The sequence below is a fragment of the Oryctolagus cuniculus genome, chromosome 12 (genome assembly GCF_051225735.1).
Source record: "Oryctolagus cuniculus isolate XC-2025 breed Fujian yellow rabbit chromosome 12, ASM5122573v1, whole genome shotgun sequence".
In the NCBI taxonomy this organism is placed as follows: domain Eukaryota; kingdom Metazoa; phylum Chordata; class Mammalia; order Lagomorpha; family Leporidae; genus Oryctolagus; species Oryctolagus cuniculus.
In genome coordinates this window covers 101765363-101783192 of record NC_142878.1, presented here as the reverse complement: position 1 = coordinate 101783192, position 17830 = coordinate 101765363, and the positions used below count along the sequence as shown (strand labels likewise).

Here is a 17830-nt window from a genome sequence, read left to right as displayed (position 1 = left end):
CTGGGGCTGGCGTTGTGGCTTCGCGGGTGAAGCTGCTGCCTGCGAGGCCAGGAGCCTGGAACTCCGTCCAGGTCTCTCACGTGGGTACAGGGGCCCAAGCACTTGGGCAGTCTTCCACTGCTTTCTCAGGCCATTAGCAGGGAGCTGGATTGGAAGCGGAACATGCAGGACTCAGAACTATCACCTGTATGAGATGCCGGCTGAAACTGTACACCACAATGCCAGCTGAGTTAGGAGAAAGACTTGTACTAGTCCAGGCAAGAGATGACATCGTTTAATAATTTCCTGACATTTCATCAAGTTAATTTTCCATAGTTCTGCTATCTTACCACATTTATGTTTCTACGGACATGAATGTATTTGGTATTACTCAAAAAAAAAAAAAGTTACATCTTATTCATTCTTTTTAAAATTCTTATTCTGAATTACTTCACTAGCACAGTTTCCCAGGACTAATTCTTTTGGGTCAAAGGAAATTAGTAGTTTTGGCTCCTGCTTATGAATTATCATAATTGCTTATAATTAGCTTAGAGTATGGACATCCATGTAGTGGGCCAGATGTGACCTTTAGAATCATTTTGTCAGGTTAAGCAAAACTGAAGATTTTGATTAGAATAATTTTATTTTGAAATTAGCAATAAATTAACAGAACAGTGTTTATATTGTGTTTCTAGTAACTGTTTTCTAACGAAATTTATGTTTAATAGATTGATGAACTCCCAGAGGGAGCTGTGAAGCCTCCAGCAAACAAATACCCTATCTTCTTTTTCGGCACCCACGAAACGTAAGTTAACGAAGTAAAGTTTCCACAGCTGTAACTTGACTCTGCTAGACTTCACTGTTTATAGACTATCTGCAATGTCTTACGTGTTGTCAAAAATCATATAGTCACACAAATCACTGACCTAATGCAATACTTTTCTTAATAGGAAGACTTTTCATCATTGTTAACGATCAGGGCAGAGCTGGGCATCCGCCCGCGGTGCTCTGATGTGGGACATGGGGGTCTCAACCATGTCTTCGTCACAGGCCAGACGCCAGCCCGCACTTGTTTTAGAATAGCTCTGGCAACAGCTAGAACGTGATAACATGGCCAGTTGTCAGTCATTCCTGGAGGGTGATAGTAAAAAACATATCGTTTATTTGTAAGAAAGACATGTGTCTCCTACATCCAAAGGTGGTATAAGGGATGAGATATAAATAAGGAAGGCTGGAAATGACTAAGTCTTACGTTAGAAAAGCGTGACCATTAATCCCAACTCTTGTGGCACTATTGGAGCATAGACGTGCTCTGGCTAGCACCGGTGGCTGACGTGAACACAGGCAGCTTACCTCGCGGTGATTTCCTGTAGGTAGAGTCAAAGGCTGGGAAGGTCGGAAGCCGCAGTCTAATCATTCCTGACAGATCCCTCTCAGTGAAGCGTCCACAGATAGCGTTCATTTCTTTGTCACATTCAGCTGGTGAAGTAGGACTTTGACGTGTTTGTGATGAAAATGTTCACAGGTTATTTCTGGGTTTAATGTGATGGAATCAAGCTGACGGAGCAATTAAAGGTCAACAGTAAGAAAAGGTTTGGTGATTCTTAAACAGCTCTGGTGTCAAAAAGCTTCCACGAGTGTCTGTCAACTTGAAGTGTTTGATCAGCTGGACAATGTAAATTATCAATACTGAGGCCCATTAAAATGGAATTTATAAACTTGTAAACCTGCTGTCTGAAGCTGTCAATATCAGCTGTTTGCTGATGGTTTCCAAGTGTGTGTTTCCAGCTCAGACCTTCCCCCTAACTCCAGATTCATCTTTCCAGCTGCCCACCTGATACCTTCGCTCGGATAGCTAACTGGAATTTCAAACTTGACATTCAAAACTGAGCTTTTTACCCCTGCATCTTACCCTCCCCCAAATCTTCCCATCTTAGTAAATACCAACTCTGCTCTCATTTCTGACTCTAAAACCTTGGAGATGCCCTTAGTTCCACCTTTTCTTCACATGCCGTGTTCAGCACATCTACAAACCACTGGGCTCTCGACGATGAAGTCAGGATCCAGCCACTTACTGGTGGCCTCACTGCTTATACTCTGCTGCAAATCACCGGCCTGCTTCAATAGCCTTCTGGGTGGTCCTCCTGCCTCCACCCCATGACCCAGTCAGTCTGCTCAACACAGCAGCCAGAGTGATACTAGTTTTAAGCCTCATATCATTGCAAAACCTTTGTAGTGGCCTCCAGTGTCCTGCGTCGTCTGTACCCCTATCTGGCCCACTCCTCACTGCAGGCACAGTGGCCTGGCTTTCTCAGACACATGAGGTAGGCTTTCTGCCGCCTCACAGCTTCTGTATTTGGTCTCTCTGCAGCCTCTTCCCCACCTCGGTGTATGGGTTGTACCTTCACCTCCTTTAGTTAATTACTTGGATATCTTCTTGGTGAAGCCTCTCCAGCTCTGTGTACCTAAAATTGTAAAATCACCCCTCCTTCTCTGGTGTATGTATGCAGTGACTTATTTTAGCACACTGTATATTTCACTTCCCTTTGTTATCATCCATACTCCTGCCCCTCCCACTAGAACGCCTGTTCTGTGAGGGCAGAGATGTTTGTCTCTGTTTCCTGCAGCATCTCCAGCAGCTCTGGAATCATGTCTTGACATGGAGACGTTCAGTTAATATTTTCTGAATGATGAGTGTAGCTCTGTTTGACATGTAAGCTTGAGGGGCTCCCTCAGTCACTCCACCCCCATAGTCTAATGCTGAAGATGCTAGCTGGAGTGCTCAGGTCTGTTAGCCAGGATTTATGGAAATAATAGTGAATAAAGATAATGATGTGGTATGTAGAGTTAGAACTCTTGTATTCCAATGTTCATAGATAGATAGGTAGCTAGATAGATAGATACAGGTATTTTAAGATTCAGTTATTTATTTGAAAGAGTTACAGAGAGAGTGGAAGGTCTTCCATCCATCGATTCACTTCCCACGTGGCCACAACAGCCAGAGTTGGGCCAGGCCAAAGCTAGGAGCTTCATCCAGTTCTCCCACATGGGTGCCAGGGGCCCAAACACTTGGGCTTTCTTCAGCAGCTTTTCCCAGGCTATTAGTAGGAAGCTGAATTGCAAGTGGAACAGCCAGAACACAGACCTGCACGCTTACGGGGTGCTGGTGTCACAGGCAGTGGCTTTGCCAACTGTGCCCTAACACGGGTCCCAGTGTTAATATCTTTAATTGTAAATCTCACAAAGCCCTTACCTATGTTAAGATTAACATAGCTATATCTTAGTTTAAATGATATACATGGTCGAAGTAAACATAAAACAAAGAAGATGTTGGTAATTTAACAGTAAAATTGGGCCAGAGTTGTGATGCAGCAGATCAAGCCGTCATCTGCGTCTCTGGCATCCCATTGAGCGCCAGTTCAGGTCCTGGCTGCTCTGCCTTCTGATACAGCTCCTGCTAATGAGCCTGGGAAAGAAGATAGCCCAAATATTTGGGCCACTGCCACCCATGTGGGAGACCCAAATGGAGTTCCAGGCTCCTGGCTTCCTCCTGGCCCAGGCCCTGCTGGTGCAACCATTTGGAAAGTGTACCAGTAGGTGTAAGATCTCTCTTTTTCTCTCTGTCTCTCCCTCTTTCTCTCTCTCTAACTCTGCTTTTCAAATAAATAAATAAATCTTTTTTTAAAATAATAAAAGTAAAATCAAAGTAGTGCAACCTAGTAGTATTTTCCACCTGTCCATTTTTTCTGAAGTATGTATCTAAAACATCTTGATATGTGCCTAACTTAGAAGGATTCCCTTTAATTTAAATTTGTTTACTGTAATATGCTCTGACACCTTAATTGATACTGATATTTAAATATCTTACATCTGAAGTTCAGCATGTCAATTCTATTTTTAATATATCTCTGCAGTGCATTTCTAGGTCCCAAAGACCTTTTTCCATATAAGGAATACAAAGACAAGTTTGGAAAGTCCAACAAACGGAAAGGATTTAATGAAGGATTATGGGAAATAGAAAATAACCCAGGAGTAAAGTTTACAGGTTACCAGGTAATGGTTTAGTTTACTTCGTTGTCACTGACTGTGTCTCAACCTTTGGTTTAAATTTTTCATCAGCTCTGTTACATGTCCTTTGTATTAAGTCACCTTGCATTCATTTGAAGTGAGAATTCTTTTTGGCCCCAGTGTCATGTTGGGTTAGATGTAACTCTTTTACTGACAAGAGTTCAAGTCAAGTGACCGCTGGAATATTGACTTTGATAGCCCTTTATTTTAAAAACCTTAAGAGGAAGCTGAATGCTATCAAATTAAAATTGAGTGATTCCTTTCAGTCTGCTATTTTATTTTCAAAAATACAATTTTAGCTGGTGTTTTATTATTTCGTAGGCAATTCAGCAACAGAGCTCCTCGGAAACGGAGGGAGAAGGTGGAAATACTGCTGATGCCAGCAGTGAGGAAGAAGGTGATAGAGTAGAAGAAGATGGAAAAGGCAAAAGAAAGAATGAAAAAGCAGGCTCAAAACGGAAAAAGTCATACACTTCAAAGGTTACTGCGGCGCTGCCTGTTGTTGTTGACGTTGCATGCATGTTCACTGAGAGTTTCCGGATAATTTTTCAGTTTGTTCGTAGGGACTAGGTCTGTGGAATTTCTTACCTCTAAAGAAGACAAGCAGAGGGAATAGGGCAGGTCACCTTAGATGTCGGGGTAATGTGGCTGTTGACGCTTTCGGGCCGATTTGGCCTTGAAAATACTGCCTGCTCGTTGGAGGAGGACTGCTTCAGTGGAAGACAGATGAGTAGCTCTCCCTAGAATGGTACCCTCCAGAGGAGTTGGGAAGGATTTAGAAATACAGGAGACACGATATGATTCGATGCTGTGTCTGTGTGCCAGATACGTAGATTCTTACTTGTTTTTCTGCCTGAGAGAATGTGCTTTGGGTTTTTTATTTATTCCGTTTTTACAGCTTCTAATCAGCTGGTCTATGACAAGCACTGTACAGGGTTGCAAATGCAGCGCATCCCTCCCCTCATGTAACTTAGAATAGGATGGGAGAACCGCAGTAAACCTGAGTGAATGCAAGTTGCGGAAGGGCCAGGCAGGCCCTGAACGGGAGTGGGGAGAAACAGAATACGGGACCTCTGTTAGATAGGGTTGCCAGGCGTTTCTGCAAAGGTGAGTTTATCAGACCTGGAGGAAGGGTATGCAGGCAGAGGCAGGGGCAGGGTGCAAAAGTCCAAGGTGGGTAGAGTGTGAAAGTTCCTAAACAGAGAGGAGGCAGGTGCGGCTGGAGGATTATAAACAAGGCAGGAGGCAAAGGCCAAGTAATTCGGACACTCAGGGCTTATCAGGGAGTTTGGATCTTATTCCTAATGTAACCATAACCAAAGCTTTTAAACAGAAGAGTAACATAATAGATCGAAAGTCTAGGTTTTTCATATAGTCATTCAAAACTATGAGGTTGTAAAAAGCTTTCACGTTTTAGAAACTGAAAGCAAGATAAATAGATCTTTGAAGACCAGAGATCTGTACAGGTTTCACACTATTGGGTCTGTCACACAATTAAATACATAGATAAAAATTATTTCCATTCAGATTCTTGTTTTTAGAGGCTGCATATACTTAGGAAACTTGAGACAAACAGCTACCAAGAGTTTGTCAGACTACTTACGTTTTATTTTGGCAGTCTATAAAATCCCCCCAACTGGCATACCGGTAAAAATTGTATGAATACAGCATTATTTTCTGTGCACCTATTGAAAAATACATGATGCCTTGAGTGAGGATAAAGTTTGCAAATGACAACAAAATAGAATTTTTTTTCCTATCAAATTGTACATTCCACTAAAATTATTTTTAGGCTGATTTTATAAAACACTTTGTACTTCACTTGAACAGCCACTTGAATTTTGATAGTATTTAATTTACAGTTGCCTGCTGAGCTTCTGTGTAATGTCACTACTTGCACATTTAGTAGTATGGGAGGGGGCTTTTCAGTGCCACTGTACAGCCCAGAAGTAAGGGGCAATGAGGGAGTAAAGTCACGCTTCACTTCCTAAGGCTGATCTGTTTTAAGTTGAAGGGTAGTTTCCTTCGCTTTCCTTCGAGGTTGTATCTTCCATGATCACTTAAGAACCGTAACATTATAAATATCAACTACGTACCCTAGCACAGTGGTTCTCTGACCATCACATGCATCAGAACCCCATGGACAGCTTGCTCACATGCGTCGTGGTGATACTCACCCCTCAAATTTCTGTTTAGACGTCCAGCATGGAGTCTAGGAATCAGAAGGGACTGGTTCACCAGTATAACCTTGGGTTCTTAAGTAACTATAATTTAAAAGATGAAGGTTAGCTTATGTAACACGTGATCAGGAATAGTAAGATGGCGTTCTATACCTTTCCCACGCTCGTGTTTATTCATTGACAGTGTTCTGGATGCATGAATATTTCCTGCGTTTAATATCACACTTCTAGAAAGGACTAAGAGGTCATCTAGTCATCTGCGCAGCCTTTCTAGCTGGCCAAACTGAGCCCCAGTGCGGTGAAAGGACTTGTCCAGTGTCACTTAGCTCACCCTTGCACACTGCATGTGTGTCAAGACAGAGACTGGATGCGAGTCAGCTGCTTCTCATCTCTTGCTTACATGTGTGCATTTGTAGTTCTCCTTTGACCCTGACCTTTAACTTGTCTAAACATTTAGAAATCCTCTAAACAGTCAAGGAAATCTCCAGGAGATGAAGATGACAAAGACTGCAAAGAAGAGGAAAACAAAAGCAGCTCTGAGGGTGGAGATGCTGGCAATGACACAAGAAATACAACTTCAGACTTGCAGAAAACCAGTGAGGGGGTAAGGATATGCTTATAATTTATTTCCTATTAAATTAGAAGACCTTTTGCTTCAGAACCAGCATCCTCGTCTCAGCATTATTAAACACTGTGTTGGCAAATGGAGACGTGTTCTCGGCCTGTGCTATGTGAGTACATCCACTCATAGCTCCTGCGTAACTGATTGGCTGCTTAGAGTGTGAGAATAAGACAGCAGAACAGGAATTACACCTGCCGTCAATTTGGAGCTCTGTCTGCAGGTTTGTTCCTTTTAAACTAATTGCAGCAATGTCAGAGTCTTTTAAAAGTGAGGTGTAAAATACTGAAATTATGAAACTGGACAGCTGTGTTTCTCTTATCACAGAATTGAAGATAAGTTCAAAATAGAGTATTGCGTATCACCACTTCTTTCCCAGAAGTATGTGTAACCTCATAATCCACGTGAACTTTAAATAATTAAGTATTCAAGGAATATTAATACTTGAAATAACTATAGGGTCAAATTTATCTAATTTAACTCATTAACTTTTCGTAACTTCAAAGCTACCGGCAAGTCTACCTTAGGAACAGTGTTAATGTAGGCAGAGTTTTCACCTAGCAGTTTCCACACATCTTTTCTCTGAATAGCTGGACAGTGTCAAATCATTTTCAAATAGTAAGCCATGAAATATGTTGCTACTAGCCGTCTGTCCAACTCCAGATTCAGCTGAGTTCTTGCCTATTGGAGTTGGTCCTGTCCACTTCTCAGCTGTTTCCTGCTTCATCCTAGTTATCTGAAATGACTGTCAAGTAGTGGGAGCCTAATTGCTGTCTGACCTTTGACCCTCACTCTGTCCTCCGCCTGTCTTCTTCCACTCCTGGCGTCTCCCCAGCACATGTCCTCTGTCCTTGCCTGCAGCCTTCCCAGGACACACACCTGCTGTCTATCACTGAGGGCTTGAATACCTGCTCGCTTGAGTTTTTTCTTATCCCACCTGCTGTCTTCATCCCAGGTAGCTTCAATATGCATGTAGCAAACACGCCCACAATTTCCGTCTCCTTTACTACCAAATTTATTTCTAGTGCACTTCTGTGACACACGAAGTTATTCTACAGCCAGAGTGCAGTCCATGGAAGAGCAGCATCAGTATCACATGGGAGGGAGCTTGTTAGAAATGCAAATCTCAGGCCCAGCTCCAGACCCCAGACAGGAATTATAATCTGCGTTTTAACTAAATCCCCGAGTAAGTCATACGCACGTTAGCTCCAGGAGCACTCATCTGTACCTTGGCATTGCCAGGATCTAGCTCGTGCTCACCTGCTTGTCCCTCCTGTCCGTTGGCTTGGTCCCTGTCCCCTGTGCCTCTAGACAGTCCCAGGTTTCCCCCTGTTGGAGACCTACCTCCAGCGATCTGTCTCCCTCCTCACTTTCTCTTTATCTCTAACCTTCTTAGAAGACTGCTGTTTTCCCCCAGTCTCCCTGTCCTTATCTCCTCCGATTCATGACTTGTAACCCATTGCGTTCCTTTCTTCCCTGACAGCTGCTCTGAAAGGGCCCAGATACTGCCAGACCCAGTTGCTCCTTTAATCTTTGTCTTTACCTCTGTGGCACTTAATACTGTCAGTCACTTTCTCCTCCTCTCTCCCCGTCTGCTTTGTCTGCCTGTTCCTGCTGGTCTCTTTCCAGAGCCCCTTTCTTCCATCCACCTTTGCACACTTCTCTCCTCGGAAAGCTTGCTCTGTGTGTCTTACCTCTCATGTGGTCTCAGCTAGTATACATTACTGTCTATCTCCTTGTTTTAATTTTTTTAAAGATTTATGTATTTGAGAGGCACAGGTACAGAGAGAGATAGGGAAAAACAGAGAGGAAATCTTCCATCTGCTGGTTCACTCCAAATGGCCACAACAGCCAGAGCTGGGCCAATCTGAAGCCAGGAGCCAGTAGCTTCTTCCAGGTCTCCCCATTGTGCGTGCAGGGGCCAAACACTTGGGCCATCTTCCATTGTTTTCCCAGGCCACAGCAGAGAGCTGGACCGGAAGAGGAGCAGCTGGGGTGAGAACCACTGCCCATATGGAATGTCGGTACCACAAAGGCAGAGGCTTAACTTGCTGTGCCACAGCACTGTCCCCACTGTCTATTTCCTACAGTGTAGATGTATTTTTCTAACGGCTAGTGAAACTGTTTCTTTTTCTTTTTTTTAAAGATTGATTGATTTATTTCAGAGGCAGAGTTAGAGAGAAGGAGAGGCAAAGAGAAGTCTTCATCCACTGGTTCACTCCCTAAATGGCCGCAACGGCCGGAGCTGGGCCAATCCAAAGCCAGGAGCCAGGAGCCAGGAGCTTCTTCCAGGTCTCCTATGCGGGTACAGGGACCCAAGCCCTTTTGCCTTCCTCTACTGCTTTCTCAGGCCATTAGCAGGAAACTGGATTGGAAGCAAAGCAGCTGGGATTCAAACCAACATGTATATGGGATGCTGGCACCGCAGGCGGAGGCTTAACCTGCTTCGCCACAGTGCCGCCCCGAAACCATTTCTACTCTAGTAGATTGAAAGCACCTCGGAAAACAGCTGGTGCTGGAGACAGCAGCGGTCCCTGTGGCTCGTGCCGCGTAGATGCTGTGAATGCCCTCCCTTCAGCTCACACACAGCCCAGTGGGCAGGTGCCGCTCGTGTCTCCATTTTGTAGCTGGGGAAGCTGGGGTTAAAAGAATTGACCCAGGCGCACCACTAGTAGAAGCCAGTGGGAAAGCAAGAGCCTGAGATCCTCTTCTATCTTTAACCTGTTTTTAGTAAGATATTTATTAAATGCAAGGGGACGTACACACACACACGTATGTAAAAGAGCATAGTATCAAAGTGAACGCCAGCGGCCCTATCACACACCCCAAGAACTGAAACAACAGCTTGTGTGGGTTCACATGTTCCTTCCATCCCAACTTTCTGCACAGAGATGAGCACCACTGTTAGATGTGTATTACTTGCTTTCATTAAAAAAATGTTTTTTAAGGTTTGTTTATTTTGAAAGAGTTACCAAGAGAGAGGTAGAGACAGAAAGAGAGAGATCTTTCATACTCTGGTTCTCTCCTCAGATGGCCACAATGGCCGAACCAGGCGGAAGTCAGCTCTGTTTGGGTCTCCTACATGGGTGGGTCAGCTTCCACTGCTTTTCCCAGGCCGTTAACAGGGAGCTGGGCTGTCAGTGGGGCAGCTGGAAATCAAGCTGGCACCCATATGGGATGGCGGTGTTGCAGGTAGTAGCTTTATCTGCTGTGCTACAGCGCTGGCCTCCATTTTAAAAATGTTGGCCCAGGGACCAATGCTGTCGCACAGCAGTTTGAAGCCCCAGCCTACAGCACCAGTGTCCCATATGGGCACCAGTTCAAGTCCCAGCTGCTCCATTTCCAATCCAGCTCCCTGCTAATGCACCTGGGAAAGCAGCAAAGGATGGCCTGAGTCCTTGGCGGCTGCTGCACTCAGGTGGGAGACCCGGAAGAAGCTCCTGGCTCCTGGCTTTGGGTTGGCTCAGCTCTGGCCATTGCAGCCATTTGGGGAGTGAGCCTGTAGATGGAAGACCTGTCTCTGTCTCTACCGCTCTCTGTAACTCTTCCAAATAAATAAATCTTTTTTTAAAAAAATGTCAGCCCATACCTCACATATAGGTGTATACAGTATATGGGGGTGCTTCAGAGGGTTCATGGAAAAATGGAATTAAGACATAAGCTTATTTTGATGCAAGACATTTTTTAATTCTGTACAGTCTTTCATGATACACATTTTCATGAACTTCTTGAAGGCCTCAAATACACGGACTCCGAAACTACAGCAGTAGTCGCTCCATCTTTCCATGCTGTGTGCTGCTCGGTGTTGGGAGTGTACCACAGCCTATTTATCAGCTCTCCGCCGAGGGGCGTTTGGTGTGTTTCCAGCGTGGTGCAGTCAGGAGCTGTGGTAGGCAGCCCCTGCTCGTTAGCAAGTGCACATGGAGGAGAGTTCCCAGAGGGCATGTAGCAAGAAAAGAAGGGGCTGTCCTGAGTGTGTGGCTTTAATCCTGCCAGATAATGCCAAGTTATTTTTCTTTAACAGTTGGACCAATTTATACTGCCACCAGCAGTGTGTCAGAGCTTTCTGCGATTAACCTGCATTATCAAGACTCTTCAGTTTTTGCCAATGTAGTAGGTCTTGTGAAGTGTTAATTTGCAGTTCTCCAGCCATGGTGAGGAGGAGTCTCATCTCTTTCCATGGTTTTTGACCACCCCTGTGTCCTGTTTTGGTCAGTGCTTGTTTTACGGTTCTGCCCATTTTCCTGTTGGATTTTTTTTTAAACTCATAAGGCCTGTCGATTCTGACTAACAAGGATTTTCATTTGCCCTTCAGTGTCTGAAGTTTGTGGCTTCTCTATTCAATTTCTTTCTGACCTTTATAGAAAATAGACTGTCTTAATTTTATTGTCTGCTCTATCAAACTTTTCTTTTTATGGTTAGCATTTTTCTGCCTTGTTTAAGCAAAGCATTTGAACCATTGCTGTTTATTGACTCATCCCTCCTTGCTTGCCTCTCTGAGCTGCAGCGTCATCTGTTATATATCCATGGGTCTCTCTCTGAGTTCTCTCTCCTGTTCCTTTGGTCAGTGCCACGGTCTCTTCATGATAGCAGTTTTCTAGCGAGTGCTAGGATCCCACAGGGAACGTGGCCTCAAACTGTGTAGCCATGGTCCGGGACAGAGGTCCCGAGGAACTTTTCTTGAGAGAATTTACAGCTCTTAGAATGATCCAAGTGAGGAGCTGTCACACAATTATAATGTACTGGAAAAAAGTGCTGAAACAGTGAATTTCAGAAGGCAAAAAGACATAAAAGTCGTTCCGTGGCAGGCAGGGGCACCATATTTCATCCATTGCAACAGGATTGGCAGAGTATTTGGGGATACAGAGACATGTGTGGATACTTGGGGTGGAACACATAAAAGTTATCTGATTACTTCCATTTCCTTAGGAGACAAAGTCAGCATTTGAGAGTAAGAACAGGAAGAAGTACTGGAAGTTTCAAGAGAGAGGAAAATGTACAAAATAGTCACTTAAAAGCAGAAGAGTGCATGGACTTGGGAAATGAAGCTGAATTGGCAGGCAGCAGTAGGGGCCCACTTAGTGGTCATGACGGTACAGTGAGAGCAGTGGGACGTGGTCAGTGGGCGTGCTGGCACAGTGAGAGCAGTGGGATGTGGTCAGTCAGTGGTCGTGCCGGCACGGTGAGAGCAGTGGGTCTTGGTCAGTGGGCGTGCCAGCACGGAGAGAGCAATGGGGACTTGGTCAGTGGGCGTGCCGGCACGGTGAGAGCAGTGGCTCTTGGTCAGTGGGCGTGCCGGCACGGAGAGAGCAGTGGGGAGGCTGTGTGTGTGCTGCAGGTGTGTTCAGTTACACAGGGAGTCAGAGAGCTGAATTTAACTGGAACTGAAGCTTACCCCAAGAGAAAGGAGTTTGAAGCCAGGGGATTGAGAAGCGCAAGAAAGTTATTGTAACAATGGACCAGAGCATCCAAAATACATAAAAAAGAAAAAGGTAGACTTGAGGAAGAGACTGGATCAACAGATTGTAAATGTCAAAGAATTAGTGGAGTTGGAGTATAAGATAGAGTGAGCTAGGGACCGGCGCTGTGGTGCAGTGGGTTGAGGCCCTGGCCTGCAGTGCTGGCATCCCATATGGGCGCTGGTTCAAGTCCCGGTGGCTCCAGTTCCGATCCAGCTCACTGCTAGTGCACCTGGGAAAGCAGCAGAGGATGGTCCAGGTCCTTGGGCCCCTGCACCCACATGGGAGACCCAGAAGAAGCTCCTGGCTCCGGCCATTGAGGCCATTTGAGGAGTGAACCAGCAGATGGAAAACCTCTCTCTCTGTTTTTGCCTCTCTATAACTCTTTCAAATAAATAAAATCTTTAAAAAAAAAACAAAAAAACAAAAAAAAAACAACTACAGACACAGGTGATGATAGAAGAGTGAGCTGTTCGAATCAAATTATGGAAAGTCGCAGCAGTTGGTGGTAACGGTGTGGGTGTATTGGTATAGTGAGTAGAATCACTCTTCATCATGTGAGTGTTTAGGAAACCAGCCGCAGTTAGAACAAGTTGGTGAGTGGAATATCTTGGAAGTTCACGTTGGGAATGTTGGAGATGTTCGTGGCTAACTGTGACTTCCACTGGGCTAGGGGCAAAGAGGCGTTGCGGGGAGGAGGGGGTGGGCGATGAGGTCATAAAAGCGCATGCGCAGAGCTCCCAGGGGCTGAGAGCCCGGGCAGGGGCGGGTGCTCTGGAGCCCATCTTCTGGCCTCGGAAGCAAGCGAGGATGAAGGACGTGCAGGTGAAGAGCCTGACGTCCCAGGCAGGTGGTGGTGGCTGAGGCTGAGCGCTGCAGGGGAGGGAGAATTTCCACAAGGGCACCCTCTTTGCCCCCACAGGAATCCCGAGGCAGAGGGGCAGGCTGCCTAATCCAGAGCACCTTGGAGCCCCCCTCTTGCCTCTCGTGGATACAAAGTTAGAGGTGACTAGAACACCAAGCACTAATGGGCTTAGGCCTGCTGTATTGGTTATCTGTTGCCGCATAAAAGATTACCCTAAAACCTAATGGGCTTAAAGGAGCGTTTGTTAACAGGGCAACTGGCCTGGTGGCCCAGGCACTGGCTACGACGCACATCCATATCAGAGCACCTGGGTCTGATGCCCTTTTCAAGTCCTGACTCCTGACTCCAGCATCCTGCTAATGCAGACCTTGGGAAGCCAAGATGATGGCTCAGTTGACACCGTCGCTGCCGCCCATGGGAAAGACCTGGATGGACTTCCCAGCTCTGGGCCTCTTGAGGCACTGGGAGAGTGAGCCCGTAGATAGGAGTGCTCCCTCACACTCCTTCTCCCTCCACAAAAACAAACGAGGATGCTGGTTTGGACCCACATTCCACATTAGAGAACCTGGATTCAGTTCCTGGCTCCAGCTTCCTGCTGATTAGCAGGCCCTAAGAGGCAGTGGTGATGCTTCATATAATGTTGGGTTCCCAGCACCCATGTACTCTAACACTGAATTGACCTGAATTGAGTTCCAGACTCCTGGTTTCAGCCCCAGCCCTGTCCCAGGCTGTTGGGGGCATTTGGGGAGGAAACCAGCGGATGGAAGCACCCTTGCATTCTCTTGCTCTCAAATAAATGTTTTTAGAAATAAATTGAAAGCAGCACTCACTATGTTGTCTTTCCTGTGGATGGGGGTCCAGGCAGGTACAACTGCGCGTCCTGTGTCTCGGCTTCTCCCAGATGCAGCTAGCCGTCAGCAGAGGCTCAGATCAGGGCGAGGCTCAGCGCGCCGCTGGGGTGGCGCCTCTTCCAGGCGCACTCAAGGAGTTGGAAGTCCTTCCAGATAATTATGGATATTACTATTTGATATTACGTAAATTCTGTAAATAGTAATTTCTTAAGAGTTAGTTGCAGTGTGCCATCTGAATTTTTTGTATTCTGTTAAAATCCACTGGGCTCTCTGGCACTTTGAATAGCTTTTACCCATTTGGAAGATAATGGTTTGCTGTTATACATTTCATTATCAAATATTTTTAATGTTTTTTAAATATTACCACCTGTCTTTTCAAAAAAGTCTTTTAAGTGTTGGGAAGTTGTCACTCATGAAGGATTCAAAATTCTGATTTTCACTTAAACACTCAAATTCTATCATTGGCAACAAATACTGTCAGTTCTTTTCCTTGAATAGGTCGCTTTATTTTTACAAAGCGCCAAATACCTAAGTCTAACTGGCCATATTGAGCATCATTTTTTCACATGAAATTGGTGCTCCATGTACCCTGTGAGTCTGCGTCTCATAGTGCCTGCTTCCCGCCAGCCTGCAGTCTCCGAGGGAATGGGATTGGATTCTGCAGCCATTCCCTAGGGTGCATGGCACAGCGCGTGCTGACCGGCGCAGGATGAGCTACTAATGGCAACTGAGAGGCAGACAATTAAAACACCATGTCCAGACTACCTGCCATCATGAATTAACAAGTTAAATTTTTCAGTACATAGATGTAGTGATATGGTGCCAGAGTTTGTTGGTTTTTGTTTGTTTGTTTGTTTGTTTTGACAGGCAGAGTGGACAGTGAGAGAGAGAGAGAGAAAGGTCTTCCTTTTTGCCGTTGGTTCACCCTCCAATGGCCGCCACGGCCGGCGCACTGCGGCCGGCACACCGCGCTGATCTGAAGGCAGGAGCCAGGTGCTTCTCCTGGTCTCCCATGGGGTGCAGGGCCCAAGCACTTGGGCCATCCTCCACTGCACTCCCTGGCCACAGCAGAGAGCTGGCCTGGAAGAGGGGCAACTGGGACAGAATCCGGTGCCCCGACTGGGACTAGAACCCCATGTGCCGGCGCCGCAAAGCAGAAGATTAGCCTATTGAGCCGCGGCGCCGGCCGGTACCAGAGTTTTTAAAAATCTGATTTTATAATTAACTTTTACAAGCATCCGTTTTTCTATTCCCCCACCCACAGTACCCATTGAGTGTTTTTGTTAATAAATAATTAGGAGTCGCTGGGCACTGCACTTCGCAAGTTCACAGGTTTTAAGTGATTTTTTTTAAGATTATCTTTCTCATTTTGGGAGAGACAGGGAAGGCTAAAAAACATTTCTGTCATCTTGAGGGGCTAGAATGATTTATATACAGAATAGGATAGGTTTGGCTGTCTAAGTGAGAACATTCCCATGAGTGCGCATGCACGTGCTTAAACACAAGTTCATCCACTTTAGTGGAAGAAAGAACGGAAACAGGCTGTTTTCTGAAAAGATGTTTGGGGCCTGAGTTCGCATTCATTCATCCCATGAGAGTGTTACTGGGGAGTTTGATATAGTTGGATTAATGATGAGGAAAACAAAAATAGGATACCTTTGGAGAAATATAACCTGACTCCATTTAAAGTGGGTCCCAAATTCAAACACATTACTTCATGAAATGGAATATTTACATTTTATTTCACCTTATAATTTTTTCAAAAGCACGAAGTCAGACTTTATAGATCTTTATTTGGTTAACTCCTGACACGACTAATCAGGTTGTAAATATTTTGAAGACTAACATGTGTGCACTCCAAGTGCTTCTTCAGTTTTGTGCGGCTTGCCTTTCTGACACCATAGTCCCCACAAAGATGGCTTAAGTCCATTTCCCCGTTAACTCTGTGTGTCCCAGCAACAGGCGCAGAATGCACACGACTGCCCTCCAGACAGCGAAGTTTAGTATTTCCGTTCGCGTTCACAGGTGTTAAGCCCTAGAAGCTCTCGCTACGTGTTGTTGATGCTGCAGTGCGGACGAACATCTCAGAAAACCTGGTTTTATGTTCTGTGGGTGCGGGTAGCCCCCATTGCTAGTTCCCTACATCATCTAAGGGTTTATTTTCTCTCTCTCTTTTTTTCCAGACCTAACTACTAGAATGAATGCTGCATATTAAGAGAAACCACAAGAAGGTTGTATGTTTGGTTGTCTGATATTCTTGGATTTACTATGAACCAATACATAGTCGTTGTTGTTGTTGACAGAACCCCAGTTTGTATGTTCATTATTCACATTCCTGTTTGTGTTTGGGAAACAAAAGACATTTTAGCCTTTTTTAAGGTTATTGACTTCATTTCATGTTATTTGGCTGCATGAGGTTGCCCTTAACCACTAAGGATTGTCAGGATTTTTTGCACAGACTCATACATGTCTAGGATCCTTTGACCAAGGCAGTTATGTCCTCCGTTTTCCTGCCTTGGCCCACCATCACCAAACACTTTATTAAATATTAATTTGCATTTTTTTAGATTACCACTCAACATAATGCATAAGGGTGGGATTTCCTCTCTTTAATGAACCCAGGAACTAATTCCTAGATACATAACATTGGTATATTGAAGAAGAATTAAAATTGTCCTTCAGTTTTGAGGCCATGTGTAAAGTTTAACCACATTGTAAAATACCTATTCTGTATTAGAAATAGCTAGTTGACAGCTTATACTTCTCAAGACTCATGTTGTTATGTACACAAACTGAGTTTCTGTATGTGAAGTTAGTGAGTCTCTTTGTGTTACTCCAAAATAAAGGCAATGATCTATTTTTTCCCAGTGCCAACACAATTTGAGCTGATCACTCAAGGTGGGTCCTTCCATTTTACAGCTGTAATGAGCAGCAGCCCTGTGGGAAACCAGACAGAACACTGACTTTTAAATATAGACTTTTAAAATGAACTGTTTTCTTTTGGAACTAGAGGTAGAATAGTTAACATTCATCGACAAACCATTATTATGTGTACATTATTGTTGCTATTGTGATAATAGAGAATTTTATTTATTTTTATGCCAGCTTATATTGTGAGAACACATTTAGTCAGTTTGGTTTTATCAATCCTATTATGCTTGTCCTTGGAACATCTTTCTCGTATTCCAGGTTTGTAGTTGAAAAGTTTACTGTAAAAAAAAAATCAAAAACAAAAAAATGTATTGTTTTTACAGAATAAATTTATTGGAATGTGTACTGGGAGTAAGATTTGAGGCTGTAAACAACTAAGTTAGTGTGATTTGGCTTCATATATGTAATGTGAGGTATTAATGTAATTCATATATTAAAGCAAAAATTGTTAACAGCAAGTTGACGGTAGAATCAAGTGCAGGTGAGGCTTTTCTTTTTCTTTTTTTAAAACACTCTGGATTCTTGCCTATTTGGAAACACTTGGGGGGCTTACGGGAGATTATTACATGATTTGCCCACACGTGTAAGAAAATCTGTACCGCTCAGTGGGCCTGCATTCACACATTTGCCGTCATCCGTGCATTCGTTTATATCCCATTTGATTTTGGTCTGCGTATCTTGGTGAAGAGCTAATAAACAGCATGAAGGTAAAATGGGAGAAGATGTTGAAGCTTAGGGCCACGATGAGGATGGTGACAGCCCAGGGTGTGAACGCGCCAACGCACTGAACCACGCCAGCGACACTGAGGAGGCAACTGTCCTTGTGGTTTGTTTCTCTCATTTAGCAGATATTTTCTCTATTAAACACAATTCCAAAT

General features: G+C 44.6%; 1 protein-coding gene across 1 annotated transcript in view; it reads left to right on the top strand.

The window, feature by feature from the left end:
* Nucleotides 1-17410, top strand: part of HDGFL3 (HDGF like 3) — a 53884-nt gene extending 36474 nt beyond the window's left edge. Inside the window, exons 2-6 of the mRNA XM_008251043.3 lie at nt 708-784; nt 3894-4032; nt 4369-4527; nt 6685-6831; nt 16205-17410. Of these exons, the coding sequence (XP_008249265.2) occupies nt 708-784; nt 3894-4032; nt 4369-4527; nt 6685-6831; nt 16205-16210 (528 nt within the window). The 3' untranslated portion in view covers nt 16211-17410. The remainder of the gene's footprint in view (nt 1-707; nt 785-3893; nt 4033-4368; nt 4528-6684; nt 6832-16204) is intronic.
* The last annotated feature ends 420 nt before the right edge of the window (nt 17411-17830 follow it).